We start from the raw sequence: 16,072 nt of genomic DNA on the forward strand, positions 1-16,072 counted from the left end.
GGCACAGCTACACTCTCTAAAGGGGCATTACTTAGTCTCTTTGTTCTTATACTAATTTTGAATGGACTTTCATTTTAATCCTATTATTTTGCTCATATTTATATGAAATTAATTTTCTTAAACTTTTAGAAAGAAGTCTTGGTTTAGAATAATATTTAAATGTTGTATCTATAGAATATCTTCCTCTTCCTTTTTTATAAGATGTTCAATACATGGCAACTCACTTTTAGAGATTTCTTGGTTCTGTTCACCTCCTCAATTTTATCTGGGCCATCTTTTCCCTTTGTTTCTATTGTCCCTATACTGCTCAGTTTGGATTCTATTCCGAGCAGTTTCTCCTCACTATAGGGTTTTGCCCTTTAGGAGATCTTAAGTTGATAAGCTGGAGAGATCAGTGGGCCCAGACTGCTCCAGCCCCTTCCAGTCTTACTGTGAAGCCCTTAATCATTGGGAGGAGGTCATCCTCTCCCAGTGTCACCCCCTGTAGTCAAATTAGCTTGCTGAACTTCCAAGTAACGTTGGTTATCTTGGAGTTATCAGGTCTACTAGATGCTCCACTGGTTTTCACTGTCTCTTCTGATATAGATGCTGGTACCACACAGATCTTGTCAATATGGATGACTTCTTCCCACTCATCCATATTTTGTGGGTTGTGGGGATATTTGATCACTTATACTTGTTCTAAGTGTTATACACTAATTTTTTTATATTTCCCTCTTTAGTTTCTTTGTTAAAGTGCAAGATGAGGGGCTTGTGCCACACATGAACACAATTCTGTCTTCACTAAGAAAGTCTTGTTATGAAAAATAAATTGTGTGCTTAGTGATGTACTAAACTTACATTCTGGTACAAGCTCCTTATCTTGTCAACCAGTTACAAAGGGTTCATGAGCCAGCGGCATGTCCAAGTAGCACTGATTTACAGACTTGTTTTAAGAAAAATTCAATGCCAATTTGTAGAACAATAAGGTTTATTTAAAAGTAATTCTTCAAAGTTCTTTGCTGAAACAGTTCTAAAAATCTGATTGGGGGTAGTAAAAAAAGACAGCAAGTAATGCCATGCTAAAGTGTTCACCACAAAACTTTTGTAGTTAACTAAGTATTCATACAGGAAAATATTTATAAATTTTAACAACTACAATTTTTATTTTCATTGATAGAATTTTGCAGCTTATTTGGACACAACTATGAGTTACATGTATACCAAAACCAGTTCTGAAAATATTTTTGCTTCCTATTTGAATTTTGTGAAATACTTTTTTTTTTTTTTTTTACCATGGCACAGGTATTCTCAATGCAGAAACAAAAAATTATATTCACAGGTGAACATCTTAACTGAATTTAAATTGTATTTGTAGTAATGTCACATGCTTCATCTTTGCTAGAATGATTTCCAAAAGCTTTCCTTGGATTCTATTAATTGGTTGAAACAACTGAACCACTATTGGAATTAAATGATTCTGTATTTGAAGGATCTGTGGACAATGACATTATTTAACAGTGAGGTTATTATTCTGCTCATAGGGTAATTACAGTAAGAGATATAACGTCATGTTTTAATATGGACAAGAAAACCTGGTATTAAAGATGAACAACAATAATTTAGAAGAATTTAGAAGATATCAAAGAAAATTCAAGCTTCACAGAATGATATGCAAATGTACTTTATGCAATTGCACTTGTTAAAACATTATTTTCAGGGAGACTTCTTAAAATAACTCCTAACTTTGGAAATAAATGCTTCTTTACCAGATGTGTATATTCTGGTTTCTGGTTTTCAGTGATATCACTACAACTCTCATGGTGGTTGGTAAATACTAAAAAGTATTTTGAGCAAATTATATGTGCACTGACTTTCTTAGGAAAAACATGAAGATTTAATTTTCCATTAAACATATATTTTGCTTTTTATTACTCTCTTTGCTGCCTAAAGGATTTAATGCAAAATACAAATCTTGGCAAACCAATGAGATAGTTACAGACTTCACTACAGTGAAGTGTAGTGAGAATCTTGACTTCTCAATATGCTCTGCAAAAAGACTCCTCAGCCTGTATTTCTCACACATATTTTATGCACATATAATCTGAGAAACCAGATTTCTCATCTTTCTCATTGACTCTGACAACTGGTAACCTACTGGCTTCATGTACTTCACAAGTTAGACAAATGATCTCTATTCCAAATGGCTGGCTGGAGAAGCAGTACTGAATATCTTTTCCACCAGCACCCATGACCAAAAGAAATCAGTTATCCCTTTCTGTTTGTGCCATTGTTTTATAAGCAAATGGCCCTCAGCTGACCTTGAATGGGAGGTGTTATGTTGCGTCTGGAAAAGTTCAGAACGAAGAAAAGAATTATCGCTGATCATCTTTTAGATTTAACCATGTGCTAAAGTGAGAATGTGTTCACTGTACATGTTTCCCATATACTACTAGGTGGGACTATGACAGTGGCTGAAAATTAAAACCAGAATTCTTCAAACCTGTCTGGTTCATTTTAATGTAAATAATAATAACACTTCATTATAATATAAAAACTCTGGGGCAATGCTAAACACATGATACAACAAACTTCAGTTACTGTTATACTTGTTCTAATTACAGACCACATGAAGCTTTTTGAACTTTCTTGTAGGAGTAATAATGGGATCAAGATGTTTTAAGTGGGGGGATGGCATGTTCATAGTTGCATTTTTTTCTTTTTCTTTTTTTTAAAGATTTTATTTATTTGACAGAGAGAGACAAAGAGAGAGAAGGAACACAAGCAGGGGGAGAGGGAGAGGGAGAAGCAGGCTTCCCGCTGAGCAGGGAGCCAGATGTGGGGCCCTGGGATCATGACCTAAGCTGAAGGCAGACGCTTAACGACTGAACCACCCAGTCGCCCCAATATTTGCATTTTTCAAAGCACTCCAGCTGTTGTATGGAAAAGGACTGAAAGGAGTAAAAGTATAGGTGATAATATTTTTGATTAAGAGGAGTAGAGGCAACCATTTACGATATGCCAGGTCCTGTGCTAATCATGTTACACATATAATCTCAATTAAGTTACAACAAACTTGTTAGGTAGCTGTTATTGTTAGCATTGTATAGCTAAGGCAACTGAGAATTAAAAAGGTTAGGTCAATTGCTCAAGGTCCCTTAGCTGCTAAGTGATAAAGCCCAGGAGGAGCTCAAATAAAGGTCTGGATTTCTTCAAGCTTAATCTTCCAACATATAGTTTCACTTTTTATATTCTATTTGTTTTCCCATTAGACTCCTTCAGAGTAGCAACTCTGTTTTAAAATGGTACCTAAAGCACACACCCCAGCACTTAAAAGCCCTCTGTATCCAAAGAAGTTCAATGTCTGTTACAATGAATATATTTATATAAAGTAGTTTGGAAATGTTTACCTGGAAACATTTTAAGGGTGTGATGTTTTGTATTTATTTAAATTATTAACATCAGACTTAAAATGCTACAATTTAGAAATTTTACTACTTTTTATGAAACTTTACATAAGTAACCTGAAAACAAGATTTTACTGCATCTCACTTTGAACAACAACAAAATGACTGTTTAAGTGTAATAAACTTACTATCTTGCTTCAATAGGTTCAATGTCAAGGGTGTTAACTCCACTGCCATGGATCCTTTCAACATCTCTGTCTTTGTTTAACTCCAGTCCCAAAACCCTTGAAAAAAATATAAAAATGGAAAGGAGGGAAAAGAAAGATAAAACTAAACAAAAATAAAGTAATTTAAGCATTAAAAACATCCTTATTTCACCAAAATTACATGTAGTACAAAAATTGCAAGTAATGCTTAAATCTTCTACTACACATTCAAAGGTATTTATAGATTTTTAAAGACCTTATATGAATTTTAAAAAATGCCAACAGTACTAACAATTATATATAAAGAATTTCTCCAAAGCATTATCTTAAATTTCATTTAAAGGGGTACTTCATTAATTTTTATTAAGGTATTTAGAGACTGAAATAAATTTTCATGAACAAAAAGTTAAATTCTGGTATCTTAAACTTAACTGAGGACACCTAGTGGACAAAAGCTTAAATTACAGTACTTAAAAAAAATTTCCTGAAGTGTTTCTTATGCTTTAGGTAGAAACAAAATGACTATGTTCAATTCAACAATTAAGCACACTTTTTAAAAGCCAATTAAATATCTATAAAAAGATGAATAGCAAGTACTCTTACAAATTAAGATGAGTGAAATTTCTGATATTGCATAACTGTAAAACATCATTATGGAAAGTGCTCATTACAATGACTAGTAAGTGCCCAGTGAATGTTAACTATTAGAATTTGTCTTAGTCTGTCGGATGTTAAAGAACATTTACATTAATTTAACTAGAATGATTTCTAAATTCATTACTGACCAACATGATGCTATCTATATGAAAATTTTTAGCCTATCTGTCAGTTTTATTTTTTAAAAATAATGCACAGTGCTAGAAAAAATACAAACTGATACTTTTATGTCCTCACAGTAGCAGTATTAATAATTATAAACATTTTAGTAATCATTTTAGCATATCAAATGTTTGATTTAAAGATATACAAGGGCTTTGTCTTCTGGAACAGTTTAGCCTTAGGTTCAAATATCCAGTCTAACATTTACTACTTTTCTGACCTTGATCAATAACAGTAACAGCCAACATTAAGAGCCTACCACTTGCTGACACTGTGATTAGTGGTAATAAAAAGTGTAATAAGTGGTAATCTGAAGTGATGGATTTCCTAGGTGGTAGGTTATATTAGTAACTGCTCTTTCTGATTATAAAACTAAGACATAAGTAATTTACCCAAGGTCATACATCTAATAATTGCTTGAACTTGGATCTGAACTCTTGACACTTTCTCTCCAGACCATTATGCTGTCTTCCATCTCTGAGCTCCAGTATTTCACCAGAAAACAATTTTTCACATTTTCTAGCGAATTCCCATTTCTTCTTAAAATATTTTTCTATTTTTCATTTTTATTTTATTTTACTTCATTTTTTTGAGAGACAGAGAGCATGCGTGGCGGGGGGGGGGGGGGGGGCGGAGCAGGCAGAGGGAGAAGGAGAGAGAGAATCTTAAGCCCCAATGCAGGGCTGGATCTCACAACCCTGAGATCCTGACCTAAGCCAAAATCAAGAGTCAGACACTTAACTGACTGAGGCACCCAGGCGCCCCTATTTGATGATTTTTCAAATAATAACAGTAATCTGTGCTTCTTGTAACCAGTAAAATATCATACAAACATGGACAAAGGTAATCACCCCTTCCCTGAGTTCCTTTCTCTGAACAGTGAGAAATGTAGCTCCCACTATCATTAATATGTTTATTTATTTGATCAATGCCACTGAACGTAACCAATCTCCCATCACCAATACCATCTCCATCTCCAACAAGAAAATTGCTCACCAGGCTTGGGCTTTGATTTCTGCCTCCCCTAATACTCCTAATCACCTGGGCTTGTCAGTCCCCACAATCAGACTACCTCTTTAACCTGCTCAGGGTCTCCAATATCACTCTAAAGCAATCTAATCCCAGCCTGTGTATGGAAGCCTACCTCTGCCCAACCTAAAGACTTTAGGACTGCATTTTTAGGGAACTAAAAGGTGTTAAATGAAGGAAAGTAAGAGGGTAATATGATAGGTAAACAAGGGGACGGTGTGTGTGAAAGGAGGCAAGGTGTGCAAAAAAGAGTTAACACAGCATGCCAGAGACTGCTATCCTTTAGAAAGCCTACTTGCAAGATTGGCCTTTGTCTGCTTCTGTGATTGCAGATTCTAATCATTCCTGGATAAGAATGGTTCACTGGGCCTAAACTATGTGGAGCCAACAAGGTGCTTTGTGATGAATACCTGCTTTCCTTCTGGGAGTCTGGAATTTTGGTACATGTTAAGTACATAGAAATTTTGGTTCATGCTCTAAAAGAAGAGATAAAGTCCTTCAGACAGAAGGGAAATGAAATAAGAAAACTTGGGATATCAGGATTGAGGAGAGAGCAAAAGAAATGATAAATACCTAGGCAAATATAATTGACAAAGTATGCTTGATAGCTGAAAACAAAATGTATTAACATTATCTGATGGGGTTTACAATGTATGTAAATGTAATATGTGAGGCAACATATATGGTGGAGGATAAAGAGTGATGAAGTTTCTATATGCCAAATGAGGCAGTAAAATATTGATTCTAAGAGTGGGGCGCCTGGGTGGCTCAGTCGTTGAGCGTCTGCCTTCAGCTCAGGTCATGGTCCCAGGGTCCTGGGATCGAGCCCCGCATCGGGCTCCCTGCTCCGTGGGGAAAGCCTGCTTCTCCCTCTCCCACTCCCCCTGCTTGTGTTCCCTCTCTCGCTGTGTCTCTCTCTGTCAAATAAATAAATAAAATCTTTAAAAAAAAAAAAAATTGATTCTAAGAGGAGAATGAAAAGTGGGTATTTTATAATTCCTAGAGCAACCACCAAAAACAATCATATAACGAGAAGTCACAAGAGATAAATTAAAATGGAATATTAAATAATGTTCAAATAACCCCCAAAAAAGCAGGAAAGGGGAAACAAAAATGTGGAGCAACCAGCACTCTCATCCACCACTGGTGGGAATGTTAAGCTTCTAGAAAACTACCAGTTTCTAAAAAGTGAAACACAGGCTCTAGTCATTCCACTGTTAGGCATGCAGCCAAGAGAAATAAAAGCATATATCCACACAAAGACTTGTACATGAACATTCACAGCAGCTTTATATGTAATTGCCCAAAACTGGAAACATTTAAATGTCCATCAACAAGTGAATGGATAAACTGTGATATATCCACAGAATAGAACATTCCTCAACAGTAAAAAAGAATCAAAAGGAGAAACTTCAAAATAAATTATGCTGAATGAAAAGAGCTAGATAAAGCATGATTTTATTTATATAAAATTCCGAATGTACAGTAATCTATGCTGACAGTAAGCAGTGGAGTGGTTTCCTGGAGTAAAACAGCATGAAGCAGGGAAAGAAAGAAAAGAAGCATTACAAAGAGTTAGGATGAAATTTTTGGCTTATGGATATTAGTTATTTTGATGGTGATGGTTTCAAAGCATATATGTATGTCAAAACCCATCCAGCTGTTTACTCTAATTTAATGTGCAGTTTATTGTATGTCAATTACACCTCAAGAAAGTTGTAAAAAAAAGTGGGGTAAGAATTGTAAACTTTGCATATCCGTGTTCACGCTTTTGCCCTTAATCATTGACAAAGAAGAACTTGGGGTAAATTAGAGTAGACATCTTCTTTAAATAAAATAGGACTGTGTAGTTGTTTAGTTAAGCAAACACATCACTTAACGAGGGGAATCTTTAAGAAGAAACACTACCTTAAACACTTTATTTCAACTTAAATATATAAGCAATCCTCACTTTGCACAGTTTGCAAACTAAGCACAGAATGCAAGTTACCATGATTTAAATACCAGACCCCCCCCAACAATATGGTTCAAAATTCAGTTACCATGGTATATTAATTGTGACTAAGAGCACAAAGCACAAAGTTGGCTACTAGCTTTTCAGTGCACAAATCACTACAAAAATAACATGCACATCATAATTCGTGACCAATTTACATGACTTCTTTCAAAGTCTGCAGGTGATTGGTTACTGTACATTTGTCATTCAATTCACACAGAGCCTGCAAAGTTCTGTACTTCTGAGATAAACCCATACGAAATTTTAGAAAAATGGAGAATTAAAAGAGGGAATTGACATGGAGGTGCACCAAAAATATGCTAAGTGATAATGCTGGAAATAAAACTCCAATGGAATGTAAATGGAGTTACAGAAGAAATAGTTGATTGTGGAAATGTTGACACTTGTGGCCATTTGAGAATCTCTAGAGAAAGACTGAGGAAATCAATGCAGGTGAGTGAACTTATCCCAATAAATGAGAAAAAGTGGTCATGATGAGAAGGCTGAAGATGTCTGGGAGGAAATGACACTGGCAAAAACGTTCACATAAAAAAACTCTCAGAGACCTATTTCACGACACTGAAATGCAAAGGACAAAATGTTGGAATCTGATTCGGACTTAGAAAGAATGATAATTAGCCAAGATATAGAACAGATACTCAACTTGCATTAGAAACTATACAATGAGAAGACCAGTGCCACTCAAACTACTCTTGATTTCAGTTTTTTTTTTTTTTTTAAAGATTTTATTTATTTATTTGACAGAGAGAGACACAGCGAGAGAAGGAACACAAGCAGGGGGAGTGGGAGAGGGAGAAGCAGGCTTCCCGCAGAGCCGGGAGCCCAATGTGGGACTCGATCCCAGGACCCTAGGATCATGACCTGAGCCGAAGGCAGTCGCTTAACCGACTGAGCCACCCAGTTGTTTTTTTTTTTAAAGATTTTATTTATTTGACAGAGAGAGACACAGCGAGAGAGGGAACACAAGCAGGGAGAGTGGGAGAGGGAGAAGCAGGCTTCCCGCTGAGCAGGGAGCCCGACGCGGGGCTCGATCCCAGGACCCTGGGATCATGACCTGAGCCGAAGGCAGACACCCAATGACTGAGCCACCCTGGCGCCCCTTAAACAAAGAAATAACTGTAGTTCTCATTGTTTCTAATGTCTTATATTACAGTGTACTAATATTAGCTTTCCTATTTTTTTCATTTCTTATATATTTAGGATGGACAGTAAAAGTTTACTGTTTGACGAAGAAATTTTAAATATCACAGAACAATGGTAATTGTTCCCTATCCACTGATTATTAAAATTACTTGCCATAGATTTTGCCTGGCACAATTATATTATAGATGTATAATACTATGGAAAGCAAGGACTGTCCGAATATTTATATGCCAATTGTTTGAAGTAGAGTTAAACATGCTGAACAGAATGCCACATCACCTTTTTTTTTTTTACAAACCTTACCCATAACTATATGTATTCTATGATTTTCAAAAATAGGTTTTATTTGGAGAGCTGGGGTGACTTACTCGGTTGAGTGTCCGACTCTTGATTTTGAGTCAGGTTGTGATCTCAGGGTCGTGAGATTAAGCTCTGCATCAAGCTCTGCACTGGGCACAGACTCTGCTTAAGATTTAATTTAATTAAAATTAAAATATATGTTTTAGTCATTAACTTGTTATTTTAGTTGAGAAAACATTTAAGGCATATGCCAAACAAATGAATATGGAATCTCAGACATGCAAAGCAATTGAATGTGGAATCTCTCTCAAGCAATGGTTGCCAATCCTGGCTATACATTATAATCACCTACGGAGCTTTAAAGAAATCCCAGTGTCCTGGACCAATTAAATCAGAATCTCTGGGGTTGGAACTTTGGCATGAATACTTTTTCCAACGTATTTTTTCCAAATCACCCTATGTGATTCTAATATCATGGCAAAGCTGAAAAAAACTGTTCTTTTAATATTTTCCTCCAGTCTTTCATAGTATGATTTTCTCAATCATACCTCATTGAACAGCATTTTATTTTAAGCGATTTGTTTGGATTATTTCAAAAGTGGTTCATTTAGTTTTTATAAGAATAATAATTCTTTTTCATTTTGTATTTCATTAATTCTTATTAAAATGATGTAATCAGAATAATAAAACTGGCATTCTCAGGACTCGGGACAAATACTGATTTTTGATAAGCATATAAAGCAACTGGTGGAAGAGATGTGCATGGGATTACTAGATTATAGGCTTTTTAGCCCCAAGTGTTAAGTATGCTGGGGGAACCAGCATGTTTTACACAGAAAATGAAACCCATTCACAGATGGATTAATCTGGTGATCTTCTTAGGAAACATTCACTATTTCAAACCTTTACTTCTTCTTTTTTTTTTTTTTTAATTTATTTATTTGACAGAGAGAGAGATAGCGACAGCAGGAACACAAGTAGGGGGAGTGGGAGAGGGAGAAGTAGGCTTCCCGTGGAGCAGGGAGCCCGATACGGGGCTCGATCCCAGGACCCTGGGATCATGACCTGAGCCGAAGGCAGACGCTTAACGACTGAGCCACCCAGGCGCCCCAAACCTTTACTTCTTCTAATGAAGAGGTTTAGGTCATGGAATTTTAACAAAGAGCGATACTTAGTTGCTTCCTCAGACTGAGGACTATTTGGGATTAAAAGACTCTGGAGACACCCAGTATTTTAGACCCTCAGTAGCTCACATGATTTAAATTATTACTGATATGATAAGACTTCTGAACATAGTAGAGAAAAAATAATGCTGCTTCTTTTCAAAAAAGCACAGATATTTTTACTAAAATTAAAGGTCTAACAGTCAAGTTCATTCACTTTCCAATGTTTAATTTGTTGATCCTAATGGAAGAATTGCAGAACTACTTGGTGGAAACAAGCTAAATTATCGGAGATTGACCAATTTTGATAAACATAAATTTTGAGTCTTTGAAATCATTGAAATAAAAACCTCTGGATATGTCTGTATGCTTTTATTAGAGTGGATCACTGAGCTGAATAGGAATTACTGTCAACTCTGCACTAATTGGGGGTGGGGAGAGGGGGCCAACAGTAGATGCAATTTCTGAGATCAGATTATAAGGAATCTGGCTCCCATCTTGCTTGCCCTTTCTTGCTCTCTTACTTTCTTGTTTTGATGGAAGCCAGCTGTCATGTGATTTGAGAGGTCTATGTGAAAAATAACTGGAACTGAGGGAGACCTCTGGACCAAAGTCAGGGAAGAACTAAATCCTGTCTTGAGTGAGCTTGGAAATAGATCCTTCGAGAGTCAAGTCTTGAAATGACTATAGTCCTAGCCAATATCTTCATTTCAGCCTTCTGAGAGACTATGAGCCAGAAGACTCAGATAAGACACACAGATTCCTGACCCCTAGAACTTGTGAGATAATAAATCTTTTGTTACTTTAAGCTGCTAAGTTTTGGGGGGTACTTTGTTACCCACTCACTGATAAATTATGCTTGGGGTACTTTGTTACCCACCCACTGATAACAAATGCAGCAGGTGAATTCTTCTTTTGAGATATTAGAAAAAAATCATGTCCATCAGTTTTCCAATAAGCAACCGTACTCTGCTTTTCTCTCCTTAAGTTTCTTTAAAAAGCCATCAGTGTTGGCAGTTCCCACTTCTTTTTTTTTTTAAGGCAGTTCCCACTTCTTTTCCTGTCATTCTCCAACTCACTGAAATCTTACTTTTATTCCCATGATTCTCTTAAAAATGCTCTTCCCAAGGTCATCAGTGATCACCCTGTTGGTTAAATATAATGCACACTTTTAATTCTTCCTTTATTCCTCATATTTCTTGAATGCATGCCATTCACTTAACATAAACTTTTCTAGGCCCCTTCTCTCATGTCTCTTTTCTCACAGGGTTTAAGAAGACAATATACTAATAAGAAAATATGTATATAATACAATTTCAGTAGTAATAAATTGAATAGATAAGCAGAGTAATGGGAGGGAGAACCACTGAGAGCAAAGAACGGGGCGAGGGCCAGCAAATGACACATATGAGGGCTTCCTCTTCTTTCAGGTTAAGAGATACTTCATTGCCCTGGTTTTGCTGCAACGGTTCATTTGTAGTCTCTTCTTCTGCCTAACTTTAAATGTTGATGTTTCTCAGATTTTTGGTCATTGAAATGCTTTTCTTACTCTACAAATAATGCCTGGATGATCTCATCTCCACCTCACTTCAAGTATCATCTCACATTAAAGATATCTCAATTTCTTCTAAGCAACAAATATGTACATTAAACTTTCTCCTCCTCTCTCCAAGTGAAAATCTTCACAGGTTCTTTGAAAGCAATATGGGAAGGGGTACCTGGGTGGCTCAGTCAGTTACGCATCTGACTTCGGCTCAAGTCATGATCTCAGGGTCCTGGGATCGAGCCCAGGGTAGGGCTCCTTGCTCACTGGGGAGTCTGCTTATCCCTCTCCACCTGCCCCCCCCCCCCGCTCCTGCTCTCTCTCTCTCAAATGGGTAGATAAAATCTTAAAAAAAAAAAAGAAAGTAATATGGAAAACGTCCGTATGGTCAAGTTACATTCACTCTGCTACATACAAAGCACATATCTGGGAATCATTGTTGACTCCTCTCTTTTCATCATTCACTATATTCAACCAATTTACATAGCTGGTTGATTCTATTTCTTAAATGTTTTTTAAATATTTTCACTCTTTTCCACCCAACCACCATTTCCCAGGCTTCCATCTGCTCTCTTCTGGACAACTGGAACAGTTACCTAACTTGACTCTCACTCTTGCTCTCAACTTCAATCCATTCTCCAAGCAGATGACAAAATCCAATAGTTGTCATCTTCTTCTCATCTTCATACCTCTTCACCAAGCACACAAGGCTCTTTCTCACCTGGCCCCAGACTACATCTCCAGCTTCATCTCTTGTCAATGGCCCCCTTGTCTGCTCTAGTCATGGTAAACTTTCTTCGATTCCTGGCCTATGCTCTACCCTTAACATAATTCTTGGCAAACAATAGGAGCTCGGTAAATATGTCGACTGAATGAATGAAGGAATCCTTGGAGAGTAGTTACTCCTTGGGGAGTGGGAAGGAAATGTAATGTGAGGGAAAAGGAATAAGATAAAAGGAAAGTATCTTCCCCAGAAGCCGCGTGCGCACCCACCAGCCTCCAGGTATGTAGAAGGCATCTTATTTTCGTAAGGCACAGAGCAGAAGAAATGAAAAGTCTAGTTTGGTGGCAGTAAAGTGATAATGAGGCGGGAAAGTGGGAGGCAAGACTAACCACAGAAACAGGTCCAGATTTTAAATGGCCTGTTTGAGAAAAAAGTAAGGTTTTCGTTACCTCTGTGTGGACTCCGCTCTCCGGAGGCGAAGAGGGTCGTCCAAACCCGCTTGTCTCGCTAATAAAAACCCTAACATCCCGTTCCTTTACACCGGCCTGAAAACTAGATGCCGCCATGACAGAGCTCGGAGGCCGGGCTGTTAACAGTGGAGCCTCCCATTGGTCAAGCAAGGTGCTATCCAACCAATGGTGAGCGCCGTTACTAGAGGGGCGTGAGAATGGAGTGGATGGGCGGGGTCAGCGGCTGGAGAACGAGTGTGCTTCAGTCGTGGCGAATCCGGCAGCGATTCGTGCTTAAATCCCGGCGGACTGCATGGGTTGGTCTCAGGATTTGTTCCGTGCCTTATGGAGAGCGCTGTCAAAAGAAGCGAAACAGCAAGTGGGCACAGACCAGTTTGGGAACAAATACTACTATGTCCCCGAGTACAAGAACTGGAGAGGTGAGATTACAGCGAGCTCGCAACGTTTGCGCGGTCAGTAAATAAGGGGAACGTGAGCGCGTCTCGTAAACTAGCACAGCGTCCGATGGCTCTGATGTCTCCCGGGGTCACAGCCCAGATTCGTTCACCCTGCCGCCCCTTCACTCTGAGCTGAGCGCTCGGCGCCGCGGCCCGGCCGCAGCGTGCCCGCCGTCCGGGGGTTGCAGCGCCTCGGTGAGGTGCCACCGGCCGCGACCCGCGCGAGCCCCGCACCACACACGCAGCTCTCCTCCCCGGATCGAGAGCCCCCCCGCAGACGACGCCCCGGCGCCGGTCCTGGCCATTGGGCGACACAGACAGGGACAAGTCCACGGAGGTCTTTTGCCAGAGGGCCTCAGGAGGGCAGGGAAGTAGCTTTTCTTGCTCCTGTGCCCTCCTGGCGACCAGGCCGGCTTGTGTAATGGAAGAGGTGCATCGTGAGGGTCTCCGCTTTCCTCTTTCTTGGTGTTTACCTTTTCGGTAGCTCGGCGTTGGCCACACGCGTCACTTTCGTCCAGCTGTCTAAAGCAGGGCTGTGCACCCTGTGGAGAGGGGTCCTCACAAGGTTTTATGTTACCTTTCCCACGAATTTGCACTCCAAAACCCCATGGAGCTCGCTTTAAGATCATTGCTCCAATCGTGGTGTTTCCTAGGATTCATGCAAAGTAGTGGAGTTTGGGGAATTAGGGGGCGTTCCTGTCGGTTGAGATCGTCTCACGTAGCAGCCGTTATAACCTCTGCGATGTGGCTCCATCATCGCGATGCAAAGGATCTCAGGCTTTGGCATCAGAAGGGCTTGGGTTAGAACTTCAGCTCTGACACCGAATAACTGAGGGAAAACTGACAAAATATTTGTCCTCCCTGGTCTCAGTCTCCTCACTTGGAAGTTAGAGATGGTAATAATAGCAGTTACTGAGAAGCACTAAAATCTTTCCAATATTGTGATCCATTCATTTCCGGTAGTTCTAGTCAAAGAGAATTACTCCTTCCTTACTTAGAGCACATGTAAATTGTATTTAGTGATTTATCTCTCAAAATTGTTTTGCCCAGCCTTTTTCTGTAACTTAATATCTAAGACTTGTTTCCCATTTAAATGAGCTTCTAAACTCTATCAGGGTAGGGAATATGTCTTTTTTTTTTTTTAAGTCCACAAATAACCTAGCGTGTTGATGGTGTTTCTTCACAAATTGCAACCAGAAGGAAAGATGCTTCTTTTCCATAAGTTGTCAGTAGCATTAAAAAATATGCAAAATGTCTATTGGCTTTTGTTATTGAAGTATAATCTACATACAGTAACACATCCTTTTTGGTGTATGGTTTTATGATTTTTTACAAATGCATAGTCCTATAACTATCACACGATCAAGATACAGAATGGTTCCATCACTCCCCAAATTCCCTTTACCCCTTAGTATTTCATTGACCCTTACCTCATTAACCAGGCATTAGCAACCACTGATCTGTTTTAGGTCCCTACAATTTTGCCTTTTCCCAGATATCATATAAATGAAATTATGGAGGATGTAGTCTTTCAAATAAAACGTATTTCACACACCGTAATGCAGTTAAGATTCATCTATGTGTCAGTAGTTATTCCTTTTTATTGCTAAGTAGTAGTTCATTTATGGATTTACCGAAGTTTATCCATTCACTTGGGTAAATACCTAAGAGTGAGATTGCTGGGTTGTGCGCACATGTATGGAACTTTATAAGGAACTACCCCCCTCTTTTCCAAATTGGCTATATCATTTTGCATTCCTGCCAGCAATGTTAAGAAAATTCTGGTTACACATCCTCACCAGCACTGGTATTGTCAGGTTTTTGTTGCTGTTTTTATTTTTATTTTAGCCATTCTATTAGTTGTATAGTGGTGTCTTATTGTGGTTTTGATTTTCATTTTCCTAATGACTGAAAATGTTGAGAATCTTTTTATGTGCTTATTTGCCATCCTTAGATCTTTGGTAAAGTATCTGTTCAACTCTTTTGACCATTAAAAATAATTTTGGATCGGGGCGCCTGGGTGGCTCAGTCGTTAAGCGTCTGCCTTCGGCTCAGGTCATGATCCCAGAGTCCTGGGCTCGAGTCCCGCAGGCTCCCTGCTCAGTGGGAAGCCTGCTTCTCCCTCTCCCACTTCCCCTACTTGTATTCCCTCTCTCGCTGTGTCTCTCTCTGTCAAATAAATAAACAAAATCTTAAAAAAAATAATTTTGGATCAACTTCATTGTACCATTTCAATGAAAATACAATATGATGGAAGAAAGATTTAAATTAACAAAATCATGTGTATTCTAAAACAACATAATTTGTTAGTCAAAGGATATGTTGGTCTTTAATGTTATTATGATACCAAATTGTTTTCCAAAGTGATTATAAATTTATACTTCTATCAGCTTGATATTTGGAATTCATGTACTCTTGGCTGTGAGAAAATGAGGCTTTTATTGATGATGTAGGAGAATCATTGTATGCTGCTATATAACATATCTGTGTTGCTCAGTTCTTAGATAATTGAAGCCTGTGGCACAGACACATATTATGTTCTGTAAATACTGTTACACATTTCCTAAGCCTTCCACTATATGTAGGGGAAATATCTTTAGTTTGTTTTAATGCAAGTTTTCCAAAAATGAGTCATCTAACTTTATTTCCTTGGTATGAAAGATGGTTTTTTAGAGGTCTCCTTGAGTTTTCTTTGAATTGAATGAATTGTTGAGCATTTAACACCACCATTGAAGAGTATTTAAGAACTCTTTAGAGGAAATGACTTTTTCTTTTAATTCAGTTAGTTAGTGTGGCGCCAGTCATTAAAGAACTACTATACTTTCCACATAGGAT

General features: G+C 38.2%; 2 protein-coding genes across 8 annotated transcripts in view; one reads left to right on the forward strand and one right to left on the reverse strand.

The window, feature by feature from the left end:
- Nucleotides 1–12,937, reverse strand: part of ERCC8 (ERCC excision repair 8, CSA ubiquitin ligase complex subunit) — a 50,915-nt gene extending 37,978 nt beyond the window's left edge. For 4 of the 6 annotated variants that reach the window (XM_064596151.1, XM_064596154.1, XM_064596152.1 and 1 more), the window contains exons 1-2: nt 12,780–12,937; nt 3,575–3,670 (exon numbers count right to left, since the gene is read on the reverse strand). In XM_064596151.1, coding sequence (XP_064452221.1) covers nt 3,575–3,670; nt 12,780–12,856 — 173 coding nt within the window. In that variant the 5' untranslated portion in view covers nt 12,857–12,937. Of the gene's footprint in view, nt 1–3,574; nt 3,671–8,968; nt 9,060–12,779 lie in introns of those variants that run through there. The other 2 variants (XM_064596153.1, XM_064596155.1) reach the window with 2 other exon arrangements.
- Nucleotides 12,938–13,007: 70 nt separating this feature from the next.
- NDUFAF2 (NADH:ubiquinone oxidoreductase complex assembly factor 2) overlaps nt 13,008–16,072 on the forward strand; it is a 148,815-nt gene continuing 145,750 nt past the window's right edge. Inside the window, exon 1 of one of the 2 annotated variants that reach the window (XM_064596156.1) lies at nt 13,008–13,252. In XM_064596156.1, the coding sequence (XP_064452226.1) occupies nt 13,093–13,252 (160 nt within the window). In that variant the 5' untranslated portion in view covers nt 13,008–13,092. The remainder of the gene's footprint in view (nt 13,253–16,072) is intronic. The other variant, XM_045895315.3, reaches the window with a different exon arrangement.

The sequence above is a fragment of the Mirounga angustirostris genome, unplaced genomic scaffold, assembly GCF_029215605.1.
Source record: "Mirounga angustirostris isolate CCGP_5_RB_7025 unplaced genomic scaffold, mMirAng1.0.hap1 SCAF_7, whole genome shotgun sequence".
Taxonomy (NCBI): domain Eukaryota; kingdom Metazoa; phylum Chordata; class Mammalia; order Carnivora; family Phocidae; genus Mirounga; species Mirounga angustirostris.